This window comes from Lutjanus erythropterus, chromosome 9, assembly GCF_056507025.1.
Source record: "Lutjanus erythropterus isolate fLutEry1 chromosome 9, fLutEry1.hap2, whole genome shotgun sequence".
NCBI lineage: Eukaryota > Metazoa > Chordata > Actinopteri > Lutjaniformes > Lutjanidae > Lutjanus > Lutjanus erythropterus.
The window spans coordinates 18997856-19018353 of NC_139325.1; the positions used below are offsets into that span (position 1 = coordinate 18997856).

The window sequence follows — 20498 nt, forward strand, 5'->3', positions numbered from 1 at the left end:
CTGGGATGATATACTGCAGTGAACATAGCTGGTGAACACAGCTCTCAAGACCGACACTGATCAGTTTGACAGGCAATACAGTAGTGAGGTGGTTTTCTTGCTGGGTTTGGCTTCTGGCACACTGGGGTTGAGTCAGCTAATGAGGTGACAAGCTCCACGGCTAACTGCGCTAACTAGCTAAAGTCAGCTATAGGTAACAGTAGACAGCAGTTAGCTTAATTTAGCTAAAAGTAAACTAGCTAACCACCATCTGTCCCTCAGGACACTCTGTAAGCTAAATTACCTTGGTACTGCGCTCAAACTAGCTTTATAGCATTTAATGACATCCTTATGACAAGTCAAAATGGCACCACTTTACTTGAGGAAAATACTCATGACACAATTATAATGGTCTCATGATAGCCAGTGTCAAAAACACTGACATGCAATATTAGCTTGATTAATGTCTTTGTCATAACAAAGACCTTAAACAATGTGATCTTTGCATATCTGACCAAATGACACTTAATGACAACAGTCATAAATATTCATAGACTCCTTCACCTTCAAGACAGGTGTCATGACATGGTTTTCACAGTGCAATGACAGTCTTATGCACACTCCTGCAAATAAAGTCTTACCAAGAAAAAAAGCTCTTAAATTGTCTTTAATTGGGGATCTTTTACCTCTATCCATTACTCCATTTTTTCCATCTTCCATTTTTTACAGTACTGTCTCTTTAACTCTTATCCTCTTCTTCCATTGCTTCAATGTGAACATATCTGCACAGAATCAGCTGCTGAGGAAACTTTCAGCTCTAAACACAATAAACTGAGGAAAGACAAGCACACTGCTGCTGCACTGGAAACAATCACTCAGACATTTATGGAAGGCACAAATATGTAAATATGTGAATGAATGCAGTCAAGTGTACAAATGTGGACAGGTTTGAAGACAAACGCGTGCACACATTGCAGACAAACATGACAATCTGATACTGATTGCTTGCAGATTGCTTCATAATGTTCCCCTGTGTCTTTTCAGTAACTTATGTAACTGTAAAAACAGGTATTAATGAGTCTCACAAAGTGAGGTTGGAGACAACCTTTTCCCCTTCACACACACGCACACACATGCGCACGTGCGCGCACGCACACACACAGCTATCTCTCCAAATTAACACTTCTAAAACACAGACACTCATGCCAGCAGTAAGAGAAAAAAGCTTGGCTGCAGGTACAAATGAAGTCCCTGCGGGTTCCACTGCCTCCCATCTGTTACTGTAATTCACTCTCCTCAGCTCTCCATAGTTGCTGTGTTTCTGTCATTGGGCGTTGGTTTGCGACTGAACAGATTACTTGTGTAATGAGGCACTGCCTTTATTTGCAAATATTGAATTTCGAATTACAAGATGTGCATTTTTAACCGTCTCACTCTTAGAGCTCTTACCCGCCTTCAAAGATGCGAACGCGAGAAGCCTCACTCTGTTTGGAGGTGGAGGGTCCTTCCTCTTCTCTCATCTCTTTAGTCTCCTCCTTTTCATGCTGCTGCTGCTCCTTTACTTTAGTGAGGGTGCTGGGTGGGGTGGCATGTACCTACACTCAAGACACACATAGAGACATTCAAAACAACTTAAAATAAAATGTTAACAATTTTGTTGTTAAAGGAGCAGTCCACTGATATAGCGTTGCGCTCCTGTAACGTTGTCAGACCCATTATGAATGGTTTAAAAAAGAAACAAAAATGATGCAGCAGAACTAGAGATATCATCTTTTTTATTTCTTTAATTCTTCCCTGTCAAGAGTGGTATCTACATTACCCACAATGCAGCTCAACTGCTGACAATTCAGCTGAAGACTGGAGTGTGTTAGGATGATAGCAGCTAATGTAGCCTTGAACCATTAGCCTCAAAGAAGAAATGAGGAGAGGAGTGTTCTTCAAAGGTCTGGTAAGTTCACTTCTTTGTGTCTCCACTGCCCCAGATATTTTTTTTCATTTTCAAACATGTAGTTTTGAGTCTATATTACTACTTAATACAACCACATTTGAGCAATATCAAATGTATATCAAATTTTGGTTATTTTTAGTCATAATGTTGGAACTTTGTTTTATTGTTGTTATTAACATAATTAGTAGTTTTATTGGCGTTGATTTGTTGGCATTTTGTTTTGTTTTAGTTTTTTTTTGTCTCCTTTACCTTGGATTTCTTGCTTTACAATATGATCTAATGTTTCCTTGTGCAGACCCCAGGAGTAGTTGTTTCTTTGGTTGTGGGGATCCAAACAAATACATTTTAAAAATAAGATAAACTTAATTATTCTTTTATTTATTCATCTGTATTTTGCCACATTTTAAAAATTTTTTTTAAAGATTTATTCTTTTTTAAGACAATTCTGTGATTCCATATGACTTCCCAGACTCATTTGCCTCAAGTAATATTTGAAAAAGTGAAAATTGTGGAGTACACCTTTAAGCACATTAATGGGGATTTATGTAAACCATACAGACTACTTAAAAAAGGATAGCATATTCTACAGAAATTTATTCTCTCTTTGACAGAGGGGTCTACAACAACTTATATAAAATAAATATTTATTGTGGTTATGTTTACCTCTGACACACGTGGGGTCCTGCTGCTGGCAGGGGCCATTTTGCCTTTGGCCGGGGTCGGGGCCATGGCCATGGTGTACGTCTCTGAGCTGTGCTTCTGTTTGGAGCACAACAGAGACAACGCCACCTTAGTGCTGACGCCCGGCAGGTTGGGGTTGTGAGCACTGACGCTCCAGGTAGAATAAACGGAGGTGCAGGGGTCCCGCAGGGTGGACGGGTTGGGTTTGACATAGTTCAGGTAGCACCAGTTGACGGACGTGGAGGTGTGGAGGCTGGGGTATGAAGGGGTGCTCGGTCTTTCAATCCCATGCACAACTGACACCTCCTCCTTTTTTTTACTTGTCTTCTCAGTTGACTCCTCCTCCTCCTCTTCCTCCTTTTCCTCACTGTTAGGTTTCCTTGGTACCTGCTCCTGCTCCTCCTCCACTTTCACAGTTGCCACCTCCACCCTCTCTTGCTGTTTCTCCTCTCCCTCTTCCAGTTTTCTCCCAGGGGCTTTACCTTCTTCCTGTCTTTTTTTCTGTTCTCCATCCTCCTCCTCCTCCTCCTCCCCTGTCTTGTGCTCCCCCTCCTCTTCCTCTTTTACCCTCTTCTGGTGGCGCTGGGCCTCCGTGCTGAGCTCCAGACTGGCTGCAGGAGAAAGCATGCGTTTACTCCCTCCAGCCCCCAGAGGACCATATCCCTCCACCGATCCTGAGGCCAGTTCCGTGGGTAGAGTTAGGGGCAGAAGGCTCTTGATGTCTGGGGACGGGACCTTCAGATAGGACCTCTGCAGCTTGTCCCGCTCCACCTGGCCCATGATGACCATCGCTGTGCAAGAAATGGGTTCCTGTGAGCGGGCAGAGGCAAGAATCTGGGACAGGGTGGTGTACATGGCGCTGGCATAGGTAGGAATATGAGTCTGGAGACGCACTGGAACCACAAGGGACACTACTGGTGTGAGCTGCGCCAGGCATGTGGCGATGACAGGCCGCGGGTGGTGGTAGGAGATTGTTACAAGGGATGGATGGGTGAGGGCAGAAGACAGGGAGGAGATGGCAGGTCTGCTCTCTGTAGTGGGAGGCGGAGAAACGGTAAGTCTTGGAGGGAAAGGCAAGTAGACAGTCTGGCTGGTTCTCGTCCTGGAAGAGAACTGAAGAGGAACCAGAGCAGGAAGCTGATGGAACGGTATCCCCAGCTGCTCCGCCATGTGGATCTGCGCTGGGTGGATCTGTATAGGTGAAGGTCCTGTCTGTGAGTGTAGGAAGGCTCTGTGGATGATTTGGGTGGACAGGACTTCAGAGAAGGTGGTGGTTACAGGGAGTAGCTGGGACAGAGATCCTGGGGGAAACGGTTGCTGGACTCTGGGCTGCAAAGGAAGCACATCCTGAGAAGGCGGGAAGACTTGTGGCTGTAACAGCTGCAAGGCTTTCCCTTCCATGCTAAAGCGGGGGCTTGCTTCAGTGGAATAGAGAGGAGGGTGGATGGAGCGGGAAGGCCCAGGCTTTGGACTCTCTGCTCGGCTGACGCCCTCCTCCTGCTCAGGTTCCCCTAAGGTGGCATGCTTCACGAGGAGACACTTTCTCCTTTCTTTCCAGGAGGATGCAGACTGTTGAGTGGACAGGGACCCATAGTCGAAAGACTTACTTCTAGTCTCTGCGATCTGCTCTGTTTGTTGGGAGCTGGCGGGGGTCTGCTCTGAGGCTGAGCGCCTCATCTCCTTGTGGCTTTGGTGGTGTTGGTGGGAAGTGGACGGGACCATCAACATCTGGGAGCTTTGGCTACTGGAGGCCCACACAGCAGGCTCTGATCTCGCTGTGTCCTCAAAAGAAGCAGAAAGGCTTGACATGTGGGAGATGTTGCTCTCTTGACTGGGGCTGCGAGGCAGAGACACAGACTCAAAACTAGACTCCCCAGAGGACTGGGCTGCTTCTGCCAGGCGGAGTCTCTTCTTCTTTGGTGGCAGCTTCTCTGCAGGGAGCTGGGCCAGAGTCTGGCTACGCTGAGGCCACTGAAACTCCTCCACTCTCTCTGCCTCCTAGGACAGTTAAATAGTTTACTAGTTTATCATTCTGTCTAAGATGAAGGAACATTGACTGCTCACATGCACAGTTTCTTTTCTTAGGATGTTGAAATTAAATGAGAATTTTTATCATAAAAGCCATAAATTAATATGTTTCACATTTGTTTAACATGAAACGTGTAAAGAGCAGCTCTTTGAGAGGAGGCAAATGGAATTTGTAAACAAAAACAAGCAGTCAAATTGTATAAAATTTGCAAAAAATATATAGTGAAATGCTTCTTTAAAGGCATAGTTTGGATTATTTGATGTAAGGTTTTATGAGATAATTATCAATAGTCAATGTATTACATACAGTAGATACTGTTTGGCACACCCCCAAGTGTGGAGAAGCAGAGGGGAGCACCAGTACAGAAGCTAAGCAATGAAGTGCTTTGCATAAGGTATTTTAACTATTTAAAAATGTTCCAACTAAAAAAGAAATCAATTTCAGTTAAGTGTATGCTATATTTAGAATATATTCACTGCTATGCTTTGCCATCAAACAGCCTTTCCTGTCAGGAAACGGCCAAATATAACTCTCTCCAAACCATCCAAACTTCATAGATGAAATTGGTCATTCTACCTCACAGACCATGGGAGCTGCTAGTACTCCCCTGCATCAATTGGCTAGTTTATTAGTGTCATTGTATGACTTCTGTGATTCAGAAAGGAACTTTTAAAACACCAAAGTCACAGTATAGCAGAAACAAACTAACAGATTGAGGCAGTTTGTTCTGAGAGTTAAAATGAATGATTTCACAATGGAGTCTGGTCTAGTGAGATAGAGCAATATTTGGCTTAAATAACCGCAGTTTCTCATCGGAAAAGGTTATCTGATGGCAAGGTGAAGCGGTGAAAATATTCTAAATATAGTGTACACTTAAACAGATTTTTTAGGTGGGCCTTTGCTTCTGTAAATATGCTTTGTTGCTGTCCCTGTCCACATCAGTACATCGCTTAGTTTCCATGCTGGTAATCCTCTCTGCTTTTGCAAACATGGGGCATGTCGACAAGCATCTTCTGTGAGTAATACACTGACTATGGATAAGTACCTCATACAATCCCACTTAAAAATAATCAGAACTGTCCCTTTAAAATGAAACATGCAATGATTTAAGGTCCTTGTTTTTAAGGGGAGGCAGATGAATAAGGTAAACAAAAGCACGACAGTCAAGCTGTACAAAATGTACAAAAACATAAAAATAAATGCTTCTTTAAATAGTCGTACCTTGGATGAGGATGCTGTCACTGGCGGTGACACAGATGGCATGTCAGCATCAGGCTCCACAGTAACAAAGATCTCTGGCACTTGGATGTTTGGCTGGCGGATGAGGCGAGATGTAGAGGGTGATGGTTTTGGCTCAGGCTGTTGTGTTTGCTGACTCTCGCGGAGGTCTGGTTCTTGACTTTCCATGGATATACTCTCCTGCTTCTCAAAAGAACTTGTGTGTTGAATGACAGACACACCCTTCCTGTCCTGCTGCTGCTGTTGTTTTGGCTCAGTCTGTAAAGAAACACCTAGAAACAAACAACAAAATAAACAATAAATTAGTTACTGTCATAATATAAAGTCACAATATGGCCACGATAGTTATTTTGACCCTTTTTAAATTTATGTGTTCAATAACTGTTGAAAAATGCTACAGGTACCTGACTTTAAGCATCTATAACTCAACATTTTGTGTCAGAGTTCTCAAATTTTGACACCCTTACTTACTACAAAAACAGAGATGTTTACAACGTTTTATTCTTTGGTCAATTAAAAAAAAACAAAAAAGACAAAGATAACAATTAGCAGCAGAAGCAACAACTAGAAAGCCTTTTCCCATAGGCTTTGGTTATTTTTTGTGATGATTTTAGGAGGAATTTGTTAGAAATGTTAAATTATGTTTTATAGTCTTATAATATGCATTAAAATATTTGTTTCTCATTCAGAGTAATTCTGCATTTATTTTAAATTCGATCTCTGATGGTCATTTCCCTACTCTACCACCCCTAATCATGACAGTTTACTGTGATGGCATGCATATTGATGAATACGTAATTAAACTTTAAAACCTGTTAAATCTTTTTCAAAATGTACATTTTCTTTAATGTTGTAAAATATATCCAAACAGAATGAATACGTTAATATCTTAATTGTGTATTTATAATGAAATATTATAGAGTTTAGATTTCACATGATCAAAATGACTTCTTACAGCAGGGTTAATTACTTTTGCATTTCATTCCCTTATCTGTGGTGTAATTTAAGTAGTTTTTTTTTCTTTGATTTACATCAGTGATGAAAGAGCAGATATTTAATTGATGAGTGCATGCTTTCTTTAGCTATTCAAGTTTCTAAGATGTTGAATGAGGATAAAAAGGTTTGAGAAAAGAGAAACTTTTGCTCACACAGGGTAATGTTGGTATAGGATAGATAAACAAACCTGAGAGGGCCTGGCTGTGCTCTGGTCTGCTTGGCACAGGAATGAGGCCTGCAGAGCTGCCTGATGTGGCTACAGATCCAGGGCTGGGAGGATCCTCCTCCAGACTCTCCTCTTTCCTCCTCTTCCTCACAGCCATGGCCAGTGCTCGAAACTTATAGTGCATCATCATTTGGGGGCGATCCTCCCTGCATGTTTTACTTGCATCCCTGCTCTCTTGTTCTAGTGTTTGCTGTCCTGGGCAGATGCCTCTATGGGCCTCATAGCCTTCACTGTGTTGGAAGTGTGCCCCACATGCTTCACATTCAAACAGGCTTGGACTTCTCTGCTGTTGTTGTTGTTGCTGTGGCTGCCTGGCTAGTTCAGGACCTCTGGCCGAGGAGGAGGAGGATGTGGGACCGGCCTCCTCCAGCAGCAACTCAGCTCCCAGTGGGACTTCTATGGCAGGCTGGCGCCTCAGCATACGCTGAGCGTGGCCGACCCTCATCTCTGCTACCACTGCCTGCTGCTCATCAAACGACTGGCAGAGACGGTATCCTCTGGGAGACATGGTGCCAGAGGTGGAGGGCTCTCCTTGGCTGGTAGATGATGGCATTGAGTGGCTTCTGAGCAGAGGCACTGCTGACAGCTCCTGAGTACCTGGGGGATCCACATCAGGGTTGTGGAGGTGCCTCAAACCACTGGGGCCAGGAGCTTCTGCTTTGGGATCAAATGTGTAGGGATCTTTAGGGGCAGTAAATTTGGGTGACTCCATGCTGCTCTTCCTGGATAGAGAGGAGCGTCTGGGTTTTACACTGTCAATCTCACTGGTGTCTACCACCGCTTCATTGATAGTGATGAGCTTGGTAATATGTTCTATGACTTGGGTTTTGGGTACAGCGAAAGGAATGCTCTTGTCCTCCGTCCCAGAGGATGAGGAGAGTGAAGAATGAGGCTGCTGCTGATGGGGACTGCGCTGCTGCCCTCCCAGCCTTCCATATTTCCCTAGAATAATTTCTGCATAGGTTTTGGCACTGGCACTCGGGGGGCTAACTTGGGACAGGTCGGTGCTGCCAGATCCGGAGAAATAGCCAGACTCTGTGCTGCCCTTACTGCCTGGGCCTAGGGAGGAAGATGAGGTGGAGAGGGAGGATGGTGGGTCATCTGGAGAAGCCATTGGGCCACGTTTCCTTTCACTAAGCCTCAGTGCCAGCCTTTGCTTGACAGCCTGGGAGTCTTCTGGCCTCTGGCTCTCCTCTGAGCTTCCCAGCAGCTCCTTACCCCCTTTCTTCTGCTGGCCCAACATTTCCTTAGATTTTCTGTGTTGACCCGTCTCTTCTTCAGACTCAGTGCTTTCTCCCTCTGTGTGTTCCTCAGGGTCTTCTCCAACACCACTGCCCTCTGGTCCACTCAAACTGGGCTCATCACGACTAGACGCCAGGCCTGCTTTGATGCGATGGGCATGGGACTTGCGGTGCTTATACAGGTTGCTCTTGGTTTTGAAAGAAAAGCCGCAGGGGGCACAGGGGAAGGGTCTTTCTCCTGTATGGGAGCGAATATGTTTCTGAAGAACACTTGGCTTGGCACATGGACGGCCACAGTAAGTGCACATATATTTTCCTGGTTTCTGGGGTTTCTTCTCTCCTCTTCTGGGTGAACTGACCCCTTCTGGACCCTCTTGGCTGGGCTGAGATGGGACCCCATGACTATGCTCACCGCGGGTAGAGGAAGTAGAGGGGAGGGGTGAGGTTGATGAGGAAGCTGGAGAGTAGAAGCTGCCTCCTGAGGGACCAGCGACAATGTCTGACTGCTGCCATGCTACTGCTTGCTGCTGCTGTAACCGAAGCAGAAGGTCAGTGCGTTTGGGTTGGCGATTTTGCAGGCGGCCCAAGGCTCTGTGTACAGGACGAGGATTGGGAGGCTGCTGGGGCTGCTGAGGTGGACAAGATCCTAGTGAGGATTCAGGTGTCACATGCTGCTGCTCTTGCCTTCCAGAGCGCTCCCCATCAGCCGGACGGCTGGGCTCAGCCTCCATAGAGTGGGGAGGAGGCGTCAAAGACAGACAAGGAAGGGCTCTTGGAGCCTCATGGGGCTCACCGCATGGCAGCAGAGAGGTCAGAGGCAGGGGATCATGGACAGACTAGGCTGTAAATCACAACGGAGGGCCTTTTTCAGTGTGGGCCAAAAGTTATTCAAGAGGACCAAATGAGGCATCATTAAAAGGTGCCCTGGAGCTGCATGGATGCAGGTAAACATGGATCATCTCTTAGCACAAAGCAGCTCTGCTTCTGTCCAGTCTCGGCCATTCTAACAGCCCTCCCAAGGTCTTCTCTGCATCTCCTTTGTTGGTTGTAAAAAGTGTTGACTGTTCACCTTCTGAATGGGTCTAAAGAAACACAGAAAGAGACAAAGACGGACTGAGTTAGGAAAGTGGACAAATATTTATACATTTATTAGATCCTCTAAAAGAGGATTTGTCTCAAAGAACTACAGTACAGTACAGGTCTCACAATTCTCCAAATCCATGATTTCACAATAACTTATTTTACATTCATTTGGGAATGAAGTGTTAAAAACAGAATAAACAGTCACTGTATGGCTTTTCTGACTGCCTAGGTATTGAAAACTCATTTCTATCAGTTTTCTATTTAATATTGAAATTGTGACACCTCTAGTATAGGAAAGCGCTGTATGAGACAAACACTTTGGCATAAAAACAGAAATACAAGGTTTTTCTAAATAAAAGCCACACAACAAAGACTGCTCTGCTCAATACATCTAAAACCAAAGGGTCTTGTGAAGATGACTTCAGCCTCTTGACATCTCATGTGTCTCTGAAAAGCCTGACATACAGTCAATATAACTACGTTAGTATGTATTAGTACATTTAATCAAGTACTGTACTCAAGTACAAATCTGAGGTACTGTGCATGTACTTTGAGTGTTTTCTTTCATGCTAGCCTCTACTTCATCTTATATGTACTACATATTATATTATATATAATATGTATTATTACATTCATTCATTCATTCATTCATTCATTTTCTGTAACTGCCCATTCCTGAAGGGTCGCGGGGGGCTGGTGCCTATCCCAGCTGATATTGGGCAAGAGGCGGGGTACATATACTCAAAATTAGTATTTCACTTCTTCATCAAATTAAATCAGATAACCAAAATAACCAAAATTATGTTTCATGGTAGTATTCTACAAATGGGTGACTACTTGCAATTATAATTGCAAGTAGTTTCAAGCACTTTATTTTACAAAATAGTTCAAAATGCAATACTTCCTCCACCACTGCATGCCATCTGAAAAAGTGTTATGTTGGTAGAGCAGGAGGCCAAAATCATTAGTGTCCTATTATCAAACATCCCATTAAAAATTGCCCCACGTATCATACTATGACAAATAGGGTTATATTTCCTGGTGTAGTGTTGAGTGGGGTCAATGTTGTAATGAGAACATTAGCAAGGTAATTGCATCAGCGACATGATATTGCTCTCATCTGTCCTGGCTTCAGCTCTTAATAAGCAGATAGTGTGCAGTGATTCAAGAGACGGAGGCACAGCCCCTGTAAATCTATTAAGAAACGGGAGGTTAAGATGTTGTTAGAACACTTTCAAAAGGCATGCAGGTATCTAGCATGTGTATGTCCACATGTTGTATATACACTTGTAAATCTCCTTAAAGGGATTTTTCAGATAATTTAAAGTGGAGTTGTATGAGGTACAACCCTGATTAGAGAAGAAGCAGGAGCACTGCTGCAGGAAGTGAAGCAATGTACTACTATGGACAGTGTCAGTGTCAGATTGTATTTTAGCCAACTAAAAGAAGCCTATCTAAAAACATCAAAATCAGTTTAAGTGTAGAATATTTTTGTCATTTTTACTTTGTCGAGATACAAGTCAAATATAGCTTTCACCACATTCACAGGGGAAATCAGTAATTTTACTTTGCAGAACAGAAGTTGCTGGTCCACTGCTGCCTTGACCTGTTAGTTTGTTTGTGTGATTGTATGACTTCTGTGTTTTAAAATCTTAAATGTTTAAAATGTTCAGTTTCAGCAAAGTCGCACAACAACACAAACAAAATACAGAGATTATGGCAGTGGTAGACTAACAATTCTTGTGTTCAGCAAGGTAAAATCACTGATTTTGCAAAAGGAGTCTGGTTGAGTGAAGTATTTGGCTTCTATAAGGACCGTTTCCTACTGGAAGAAACTGTCTGACAGCAAGGCATGGTAGGGAAAATATTTAAAATACAGCATACACTTTAAGGCCACAACTAACAATTTAAATCCTTGAAAAATCTGACAATCATTTTCTCAATTACTTGATTTGTTGTTGGTCTATAAAATATATGGATATAGTAAAAATATCAATCAGTGTTTCCAAAACCCACAATGACGTCCTTAAATGTTGCATAATCCAAAGATATTCAGTTTACTATAATAAAGAAGTAAAGAAACCAGAAAATATTCACATTTAAGAAGATGAAATCAGAGAATTTTCACTCAAACAATTAATCAGTTATTGAAGTGGTTGCCAGCTTATGTAATAATTGATTAATAATTGATCATTTGATTCATTGTTGCAGCTCTAGTACACTTAGACTTAAATTGATTTTTCTTTTAAGTGGCTAAATTACATTTTGCTGCTGAGTCTGTTCACAGCAGTACAGTGCTTAGCTTCTGGTACCCCTGCAGCTTCACCAAACTGACTGACACTAACTATTGATCAGTACCTCATACAACCCCACTTCAAATAACCCAAACTATGCCTTCAAAATCTAGATAAAATTAAAAACTCCTACTTCTACTCAAAACAAACATATCTGATTCATGTCAGATCCATGACTGGCCTTCTCTGCAGGAGTCAGAGCAGCTCAGGGCGAGCCAGGCAACATCCACAGAACAGGCACCAACAGAGGAGACCACAGTGTCAGGGCAAAGAGTCAAAACAAATGTTGGAAATACAGCTTGTGCTTATCTGATCTGGCAATAAAGCCAAGGGGGGCAAATGAAGGGGTGCTATTTTCTTGTGGATAAAGGGACTTGACAGCAGCTGGGTTTTGGCCTATGCCCCTCACACTTGTGGTTACACTGCCACTAGGGTGCAGTGTTTATGAGGGGCCAAGAAGCTCAGGTAGACTGTTTTTAAGATATCTATACTATATTTGAGAATTACTTTTTACTTTTTACTTAAAAACCTACATTTTAACACAAATATCTTTACTTTCTACTCCTTACATTTTCAAAACAGACCTGCTACTTTAGTTCTAATACATTTGCAGGGAATTATCTGTGATTTTTATTTTGCATCACTGCACGCCTCCTGCCCAACATCAAGACTGATTTCAACCTAAATGGATGTAAAAATAACACACAGAAAAGACAATTCCTTAGTGCATCCACCAATACATCTCACACACAAGCATGACAGACGTAACAGGACAAAAATGACGGAAAAAGACACAAAAACATGAAACAGATGGATTGGGAGACTCGACCATGGAGACAAGGTGTCTAGTGAATCTGCCAGTTACCTGTGAGAGGCTTTTTCAATAGTGCAGGACTGACTTTCCAAAAAGGGTTCTCCCTAAATGGCTGAGGTTCTACCCAAAACCATTTCATTCTGGAAGAATGAAAAAAAACTTCTTCAAGGATCTTTAAAATCCTTGTGTAAGCACCCTTAGAAGGTGGAAAGGTTCTTGATAGAACCCCCAGAGAGCATTCTATGTGGAACCATTACCCCATAGAAGCGTCTTCTATGACACCTCTGGGTTCTGGGTGAAACTTTCTAGTTATAACTGTTGAGGATTGGTTCTGAAAGGGTTCCAAATGGAACATTTACAAAAGGTTCTACCTTGGTGCGGGATATGCCAAAGAACGATTTATGATTCTAGTTAGCATCTTTATTAGAGTGTGGTCAGGTAAAGATGAGGGACTTTCTAACAAAAGAAAAAAAGGCTGAATTAGAAGTGTGCTCTAGTGTTTATTGCAATGTTTGAAGTTCTGTTGATGACATTGAAAACTGATTTGGACACTGGAATGCAGCTTATGTTGATTAATTTCAGGAAATTCTTTTAAAATTGTATTTAAGTTAGAATGGTAGAAACATCCTTCAGACTAGTAAGCTCTTTTTTTAACTTTTGTACTTTGAATACATTTTAGATTCTGTACTTTTTCACTTTTATTTGAATGACTAAGTTTAATCTGTATTTCTACTTTTATCTGTCTTTTTTTTTTTTTTTTTTTTTTACAAAAGTATCTGTACCTCTACTTGGGTACAGAATGTGTGTACTTTTGCCACCTCTGGTTGCTGGTAATGAAGCCTGTCCTGAACGGGTGCTGTGAAAACTTTAATCAAGACGGATCTATTGTAATATTCCCCCCTCACACACCACCACAGAGCTGCGTTTATGAGGAGCCAAGTATAGCTGATCACAGAGACTTGAGGGCACAATGAAATCTCCTCTTTTATCAAGATGTATGTTCTGTAATATTTCCCACTTACTACAAAATCCTGCACTCTGTCTCAACTCGAGACGTAGGATTCTTGTATCGTGGCCAATCAAAACACATTCTGGGAATGGATGAGGCCAATCATAACATTTTCACTGAGCAGCCGTGCCCAACCCACTGACAGTCCCAGCACAGGCTCATCCAGAGTATCAATCATCAGCTGAGGCACTGACACTAGCCCCCCCCCCCCCCCCCCCCCACTGAAGTATAACCCTGTGTGTGTGTTCACCTCACAGCTGTAGATCTCTGTGATGGTGCAGACAGCGTGCACCACCTCTGACAGCCAAGAACGTGCCAGGAGAGGAGATAATAAGGAAGGGGGGTGAAGCAAACGCAGAAACATGAAAAGAGGTCAGAGACAGAAAACACATCCATCCATCCATCCATCCATCCGCCACCTTATCGTGTTGGAGAGGTTTGAGTACCTGAATGATCTTAGGAGCTATGTTGTCCGGGGCTTATTGCCCCTGGTAGGGTCTCCCAAGGCAAACAGGTCCTAGGTGACAGGTCAGATTAAGAGCAGTTCCAATGCCCCTAATGAATTGTATAACAACAGGGACGTCTACGTCGCCTGGATTGGCGTCACCGGGGCCCAGTTAATACACCAGTATGTAGAAGCTCTTTAACCAAAATTATATTTTTAATGCTAAAATATAATTATTATTGTTATCCATGAATTTTCAAATGTATTGTTTTACAAAAAACAGAAAAAATAGTAAAGCACATTATTATTTCTTGATTAAGATGTCAAATTATAGTTATTTACTTGCATTCCTGCACAGAAAAATTAGTTTTACTGGTTGAATGTTATGCTTGATTAATTTCTGACTTCTCAGAGAAGCCCAGTGAGCCAGCTCAAATTTGGGTATAAAAAGGTGAATTCAGTTTGATAGCAGAGATAAATGCTTCTATATCAGAGTCTGAGAAAGTCTCCAGAATGATCATAAGCAGACGACTGACGGAACAAGGCTTAAAGGGAAGACTGGCTGCTAAGAAAATATTATTGAGGCCTGCAAACATCCAGAAACACCTCAGATTTGCCAGAGAGCACAAACACTGGACTGTTGATGACTGGAAGAAAGTACTCTGGAAGTCCAAGTTTGAACTCTTCAGTCAACATTGTTGTGTTTATGTCCGCAGAAAAGCTGGAGAACGTTCTGATGCCAGATGCATTGCACCCACAGTGAAACACGGTGGAGATTCCATTATGGTATGAGGTTCCATTTATGGAAACGGTGTGGGCAAATTAGTGAAAATTGACGGTATCATGAACAAGAATGTCTACCACAACATCTTAGTCCATCATGGAACCCCTTCTGGACAGAATCTGATTGGTCATGGGTTCATATTACCAACAGGACACAAAGCTGTGCAGAGACTATTTGACCAAGAAAAAGGAATCTGGAGTACTGGAACTGATGGACTGACCAAGTCAAAGTCCGGATTTGAATCCTATTGTACAAATTTGTGATTTAGCAGGTTCAAAGATTGATCGCACAAAAGTTTCATCTAAAGCAAATCTGTGGGAACAGCTAGAAACTATTTGGAACTCAATAACAAAAGAGACTGTCGAAAAGTACATAAAAACAATGACAGCAAGAATGTAAGATGTTATCAAGGCCAAAGGAGGCCAAACAAAATATTCAGTATTTTGGTTATTATGTGTGAAAAAGGACTATTTCATTGTTTCAGTTTGTTATTTGCCAAATAAATAACAATAACATTTTTAGTTTTAAACAAGTTTTTGAAAGATATCTAAAATATTTATGTTTTCTCGTTTTTATGACAGGTGGTCTAATAAATTTGTTAAGCACTGTAGATGTTATATAATATTAGAAATCAGCATTAGAAATAAAGGTGTTAACTGGAACCATAAAGGGTTTTTCAGCTTTCCCTGAAGCAGAACCTTTTTGGTTTCTGGTAGAACCTTTGAAAAATATAATACAACATAAAAGGGTTATACCTAGAACCATCTGTGAAAGGTTTTACCCAGAACCCCCTATGAGAGATCAATAGACTACCCTTCTATGTGGTTCCACCCAGAACCCTCTCTGGGGATACTATCCGGAACCTTTCCACCTTCTAAGGGTGCTAACAAGAGCCCACCTGGAAGTTCTGCAGACAACCTTTTTATATTCCAAAGGCTTTTATCTGGAACACACTCAGGGGGTTCTATCAGTAATCCTTTTATACTCCACAGGTTGTATCTAGAACCCACCCAAGAGGTTCCACCAAAATATTTTATATCCCAAGGGTTTTTATCTAGAACACATTCAGAGGGCTTTACAGAGAACCCTTTTATATTCCAAGAGTAGTATCTAGAACCTGCCCAAGGGGTTCTACCCAAAACTTTTTTTTTCATATTCTAAGGGTTTTATCTACAACACACTCAGAGGGTTCTACTGAGAACCTTGTTACATTATAAGGGTTTTATCTAGAACACACCCATGAGCTTCTACTGAAAACCTTTTTAATGGTACAAAGAACCTTTAACCAAAAAGATTCTTTAAGGACAATTCTTGAAGAACTCTTCCAAAAAGAGTTTTTTTTTTTAGATGAAAACTGTTCTTAATTGAGCTCTCTGTCTTCAGAAATGGGTTCTTCAGAAACTAATGGTTAGCACTTCAGGAAGAACCCTTCTGGAACCCTTATTTCTAAGAGAGTAGGACTAAGAAAGAGTGCAAGATGAAGAGAGAAGAGGTGTGGAGGAGAGGACAGAGTGAATCAGTGATCCAGTGACTGAATAAACAGGCCCAGCAGAAGACTGCAGCTTAAGGTGCCAGTGGTGGCAAGGCAGCACTGACAGTTTTTTTTAATGAGCCACACTTTTGCTCTCTCCGTGTGTCTAAAAAAACACTCTGCACAGTCAGCCTTCATTACAGCCAGTTTACAGTGGTGAAAAAAGAGAAAGAGAATCAGTCTTCCTCTTGGAAACAACTTGACAGATTCTCGGCTCCATCTCCACGTTCCCCCACATCTGCTGAGAGCCGATCATCTGTTTAGTGTGTGTTTCTCCGAGCACGCCGACGCTTTGATTACAGTAGACTTCTACCATCAACACACAGCAATTAGGCAGCATAAAAAAATGAATCAACACCATTAAAATTCAGTTCTCTGTTTTCATTTGCCTGTCTACACCTTTTCAGCTGTACAGGAAGACTTTTGTATGTGATGGCAGTTTTCTGCCTGAGAGACACATTACTCTCTAGAGTTCCATGTAAATAAGTTAGATCAGGAGGGAATGGAGCTTATAAATGAGTTATACATCGGTACCCACCCGCATGCATAAACTACCTTAAGTTTCACCCATAAGCAAAACATTTCCCTGAGCTAAAGGGTTCATTTAGGAGCGCTGCATAAAGCCTCTTAGACTGTCTTTGGCTGAGTGTTTAGACTGAGACTTTCACAGTAGTTATTGTCATAATACAGCACATGCTTAACTCACATTATCTTTCTTTATCTTACTTGACAGCATTATTGTCAGTGTGTGTTAGTTTCTCCGAAATGGACAACAAAGGGTATACGAAAAAGAAGATGAGAATTCTTGAAAAATACGGTAAGTACAAGTACATAATTATTTTAAAAAGTAAATTTATTCAAGCCATAACAAAAAGGCACAAGCAGAAGATGTGGCGAGGGGTAACTGACAAAATGACTGAGTCTTATTGTAAAAACAAACCAATATATGAGATACTGTGTTAAGTTTTGGCTAGCATTAAACCTATACTCTCTAAAACATTACTAGCATAACTCATGCATGGGTTGCACCAACAGGAATTTATTTTTTAAACCTGATTAAGTAATGATTTAACTTTAAATTATGGTGCACCAAACTTTTAAATTAGCTGAAACTATAACTTAAATCTCTCTTTAAACCTCAGTTTATTTTTTTGCTGTAAACTGAGAATTTAATGTAGCTGTGTTGTACCAAAACTTTCATCTCCAATTTAAAATGAGTGTACTAACTCTAAACTTACACTTAAGGAGGTACAACATTTAAAACACATAACTTTTGCACTAGCAAGCGCTGCAATGTATTGTTAACTTTTTAGCGAGCATGCAAACAATGTAATACTAACATTTTGTTAACCTTAAGCTAGTTAGCAAACAAAGTAATGTGTTTTGTCACTTTTTGGCTAGCTAGCAAACAATGTAACATTTTCTTAACGTTTTAGCTAGCTGTGATGTTTAGTTAAGAAGAGCTGCAGAGGTTAACAGTCGTCCCCAAGGTGAATTTACTAAACAGAGACTAGTTTCTAAATTGTGCAACAGAGTTCTGTTTAATTTTAGATCTGAGTTCATTTTAAACTTAGTTTTTCTAAACTGATCAGAACTAATCTTAGCTGTAGATTAGATTCATCTTTGTTGGTGCAACTTACCCATAGTGTCAGTTTTTTTCTCCCTTCCTTATAAATACATGTTGGTCTTCTCCTAAATTCAGCCATTGTCTTATGTTCCACAAATTACTGCACTGTTGACAGACTGTTACGGGCCCTTTAAGATTTTCTCACGGAAATGGTTATTAAGCACCTTTAAGCAACACATGTGGGAATACTTAGGCAGCTAAGGGTAAATGCTTAGAGATCAAACCGTTTTCCCTTACAACATTCTACGGAAATCCTTGTGGTGATTTTATGCAGCTATTTTTTTTTCTGAGGTGTCGTTAGATGAAAATTTAAGGGTTATCTTTTATGCCAAAAAATAGATGACAGTAAAAACAATAGATAACACCAAGTGATTAAAGATAGGTAAAAAGTGAGTGGGTCTGAATGTGCAGAAGAAGAGGGGTGATGCTGTGCATAGAAAGTAGAATGACTGTGCAGGAGGGAAAGCACAAAGAGCAAGACAAATTGTCTTCTTCAACCCTCCTGTAATAAATGTCTTCGTTCACATAGTTGGTTATCAGAGTGTAAGTTTAATGATCTCTGGCATAGCAGTTGATGCAGCCTTTAAACAGGGCGATTAGAAGGTTTTAAGGTTGGGGAGAGCATTGCTTACATTATTCATGGCAGTCTAGACTGCCAGCTCTGAGCGGGGAAACACACAGTCAGGGCCTTGCCAGGAATATGAGGGAGAGGTATGCCAGAGTCTAGCCTACATTAAACCAAAAGACACACACACACACACACACACACACACACACACACACACACACACACACACACACACACACACACACACACACGGCCTACAGTGCAAATGCAGTGTACAGTACTACTCTCCCCAGAGCAATACCCTCTAACACACAGAAGCCCTAAATTTACTCTGACACATCTGACCAGCAAATCAGCTGCAGTGCCCTGAGGTGACCTACCCTGGTTCCAGTCAGCCGATCCTCCTGCTGTTTGACGAGGGGTTTTCCTTTCTCATCATCCTCATTCCGCACAGATGACTTGCTATCTATGGCACCTATTACACACAACTCTCTAATGCAATGTGGGCTTACAGAGTATACACACCAATAGCAATCATTTGCTAATACTGTAGGTGAAAAAGATATAATGATGATAACAGCCCTGGTGAAACACACAGGTTATGTAAATTTGTCTAACCCTATTGATGAGGGCGGGGCAAGGACGTTCTTCACTGTGCTCTATTTTTAGACTGAGGTGTGAGCAGGAAGCCACTGATGCAGCTGTTACACTGCGTTATCTTCTTTTATTGGAGGTGTCAGATCGAAACCACAAAGCCCATATTAGTAGCAGTTTGCAAAACAGCAAACTGTGAACACATGAGCACTTTATGCCCTCCAGTCCATTTTGACCCATTATATGTTCCTGTATACTGGCATACTGTGTATAAGCTACTGTGTGGAAGTGTGGTTAAATACTTAATAAAACACTAATCATATATCGTCCTTCAAAAGGGAGAAATAACACTTATGAACAAAACCACTCTCATAGAATCAACTGACCCACTGTTTTTCAAAGTAAAAGCACTTAAAGTTTAAGACTTGATTAATCAAATCATCCAAGGCTGTTAAAAATGAGAGGAAGAAAGAATACATGCCTGACACAGAGGCTACTGATGGGTAGGATTGAGGTTGGGTACTGTACTCTACTGACCAAATTACGGTGGTACTACTGAGTACCGATTCACATTAATTCAGTCAGTGCAAAATTCTGTTACATTTAGAGCACATCTGGGTGAGACAGAATAGAGGGAAGAGAGAGAGAAAGTGGTGTTGCTCCTGCAGCTTGTTCGGGTCACGATGAGTCACAGCAATAGTAAGCCGAAAGCGGTCACAAGTGTGGTTACTCTTTCTGAACCTTGACGCAGACAATACTCGCTGCAATATTTGTGAAGTGAAATGAAAAACTGATGACAGTAACACCTCTAACTAAGCTCAAACTATATCTGAAGAATGATGAGTGACCTACGTCCTGAACGGAAGTTCCCTGCAGCAGCCACAGATAACATTAGCACATCTGCAGCTAGCACCTAAGAAGTTTAACTGAACCCTCCATGGACCTCAAAACTTAAAGCGAGGCTTCAACAATTTCATCAGCATCTTCAGGTGATTAATTAGCTCGTTAGATAAGTTATTGTTGGGGATAACTGAGCTTTTTTCACTGCCTTGGTTGACATTGGCTTAGCAATCTTATGAGCGTTAGCCAAAACAGCTGCTGGCTGCAGCCGCACAAACATGGCATTTAGCATACTAAAACACTGAGAGAGATTTATTACTATGTCCGAAGCCACTGTTAAACAAAATTCATGAGTTGCAGACTATTAATGGGAAAATATTACAGTACGCAAACACCATGGTAGGGACAACAACAACATAACAAGAAGGATATCACATGTCCTTCCTCAAGACAGAAACAGCAGTGTTGCCCTGATGGGAGACTGACAGGCTGCAGGTTTGGGAGGGCAGAGGAAGTGATTTCATGTGGTGCTCAAAATTTTCATAATAAATAACAAAATATTCAAAGTAA

The 20498-nt window shown here is 41.6% G+C and overlaps 1 protein-coding gene across 3 annotated transcripts in view; it reads right to left on the bottom strand.

The window, feature by feature from the left end:
* Positions 1-20498, bottom strand: part of hivep3b (HIVEP zinc finger 3b) — a 69419-nt gene that overhangs the window by 10953 nt on the left and 37968 nt on the right. For all 3 annotated transcript variants that reach the window (XM_084726372.1, XM_084726371.1, XM_084726373.1), the window contains 4 exons: positions 7060-9421; positions 5859-6148; positions 2591-4606; positions 1429-1574 (listed from right to left, as the gene is read on the bottom strand). In XM_084726372.1, coding sequence (XP_084582498.1) covers positions 1429-1574; positions 2591-4606; positions 5859-6148; positions 7060-9070 — 4463 coding nt within the window. In that variant the 5' untranslated portion in view covers positions 9071-9421. The remainder of the gene's footprint in view (positions 1-1428; positions 1575-2590; positions 4607-5858; positions 6149-7059; positions 9422-20498) is intronic.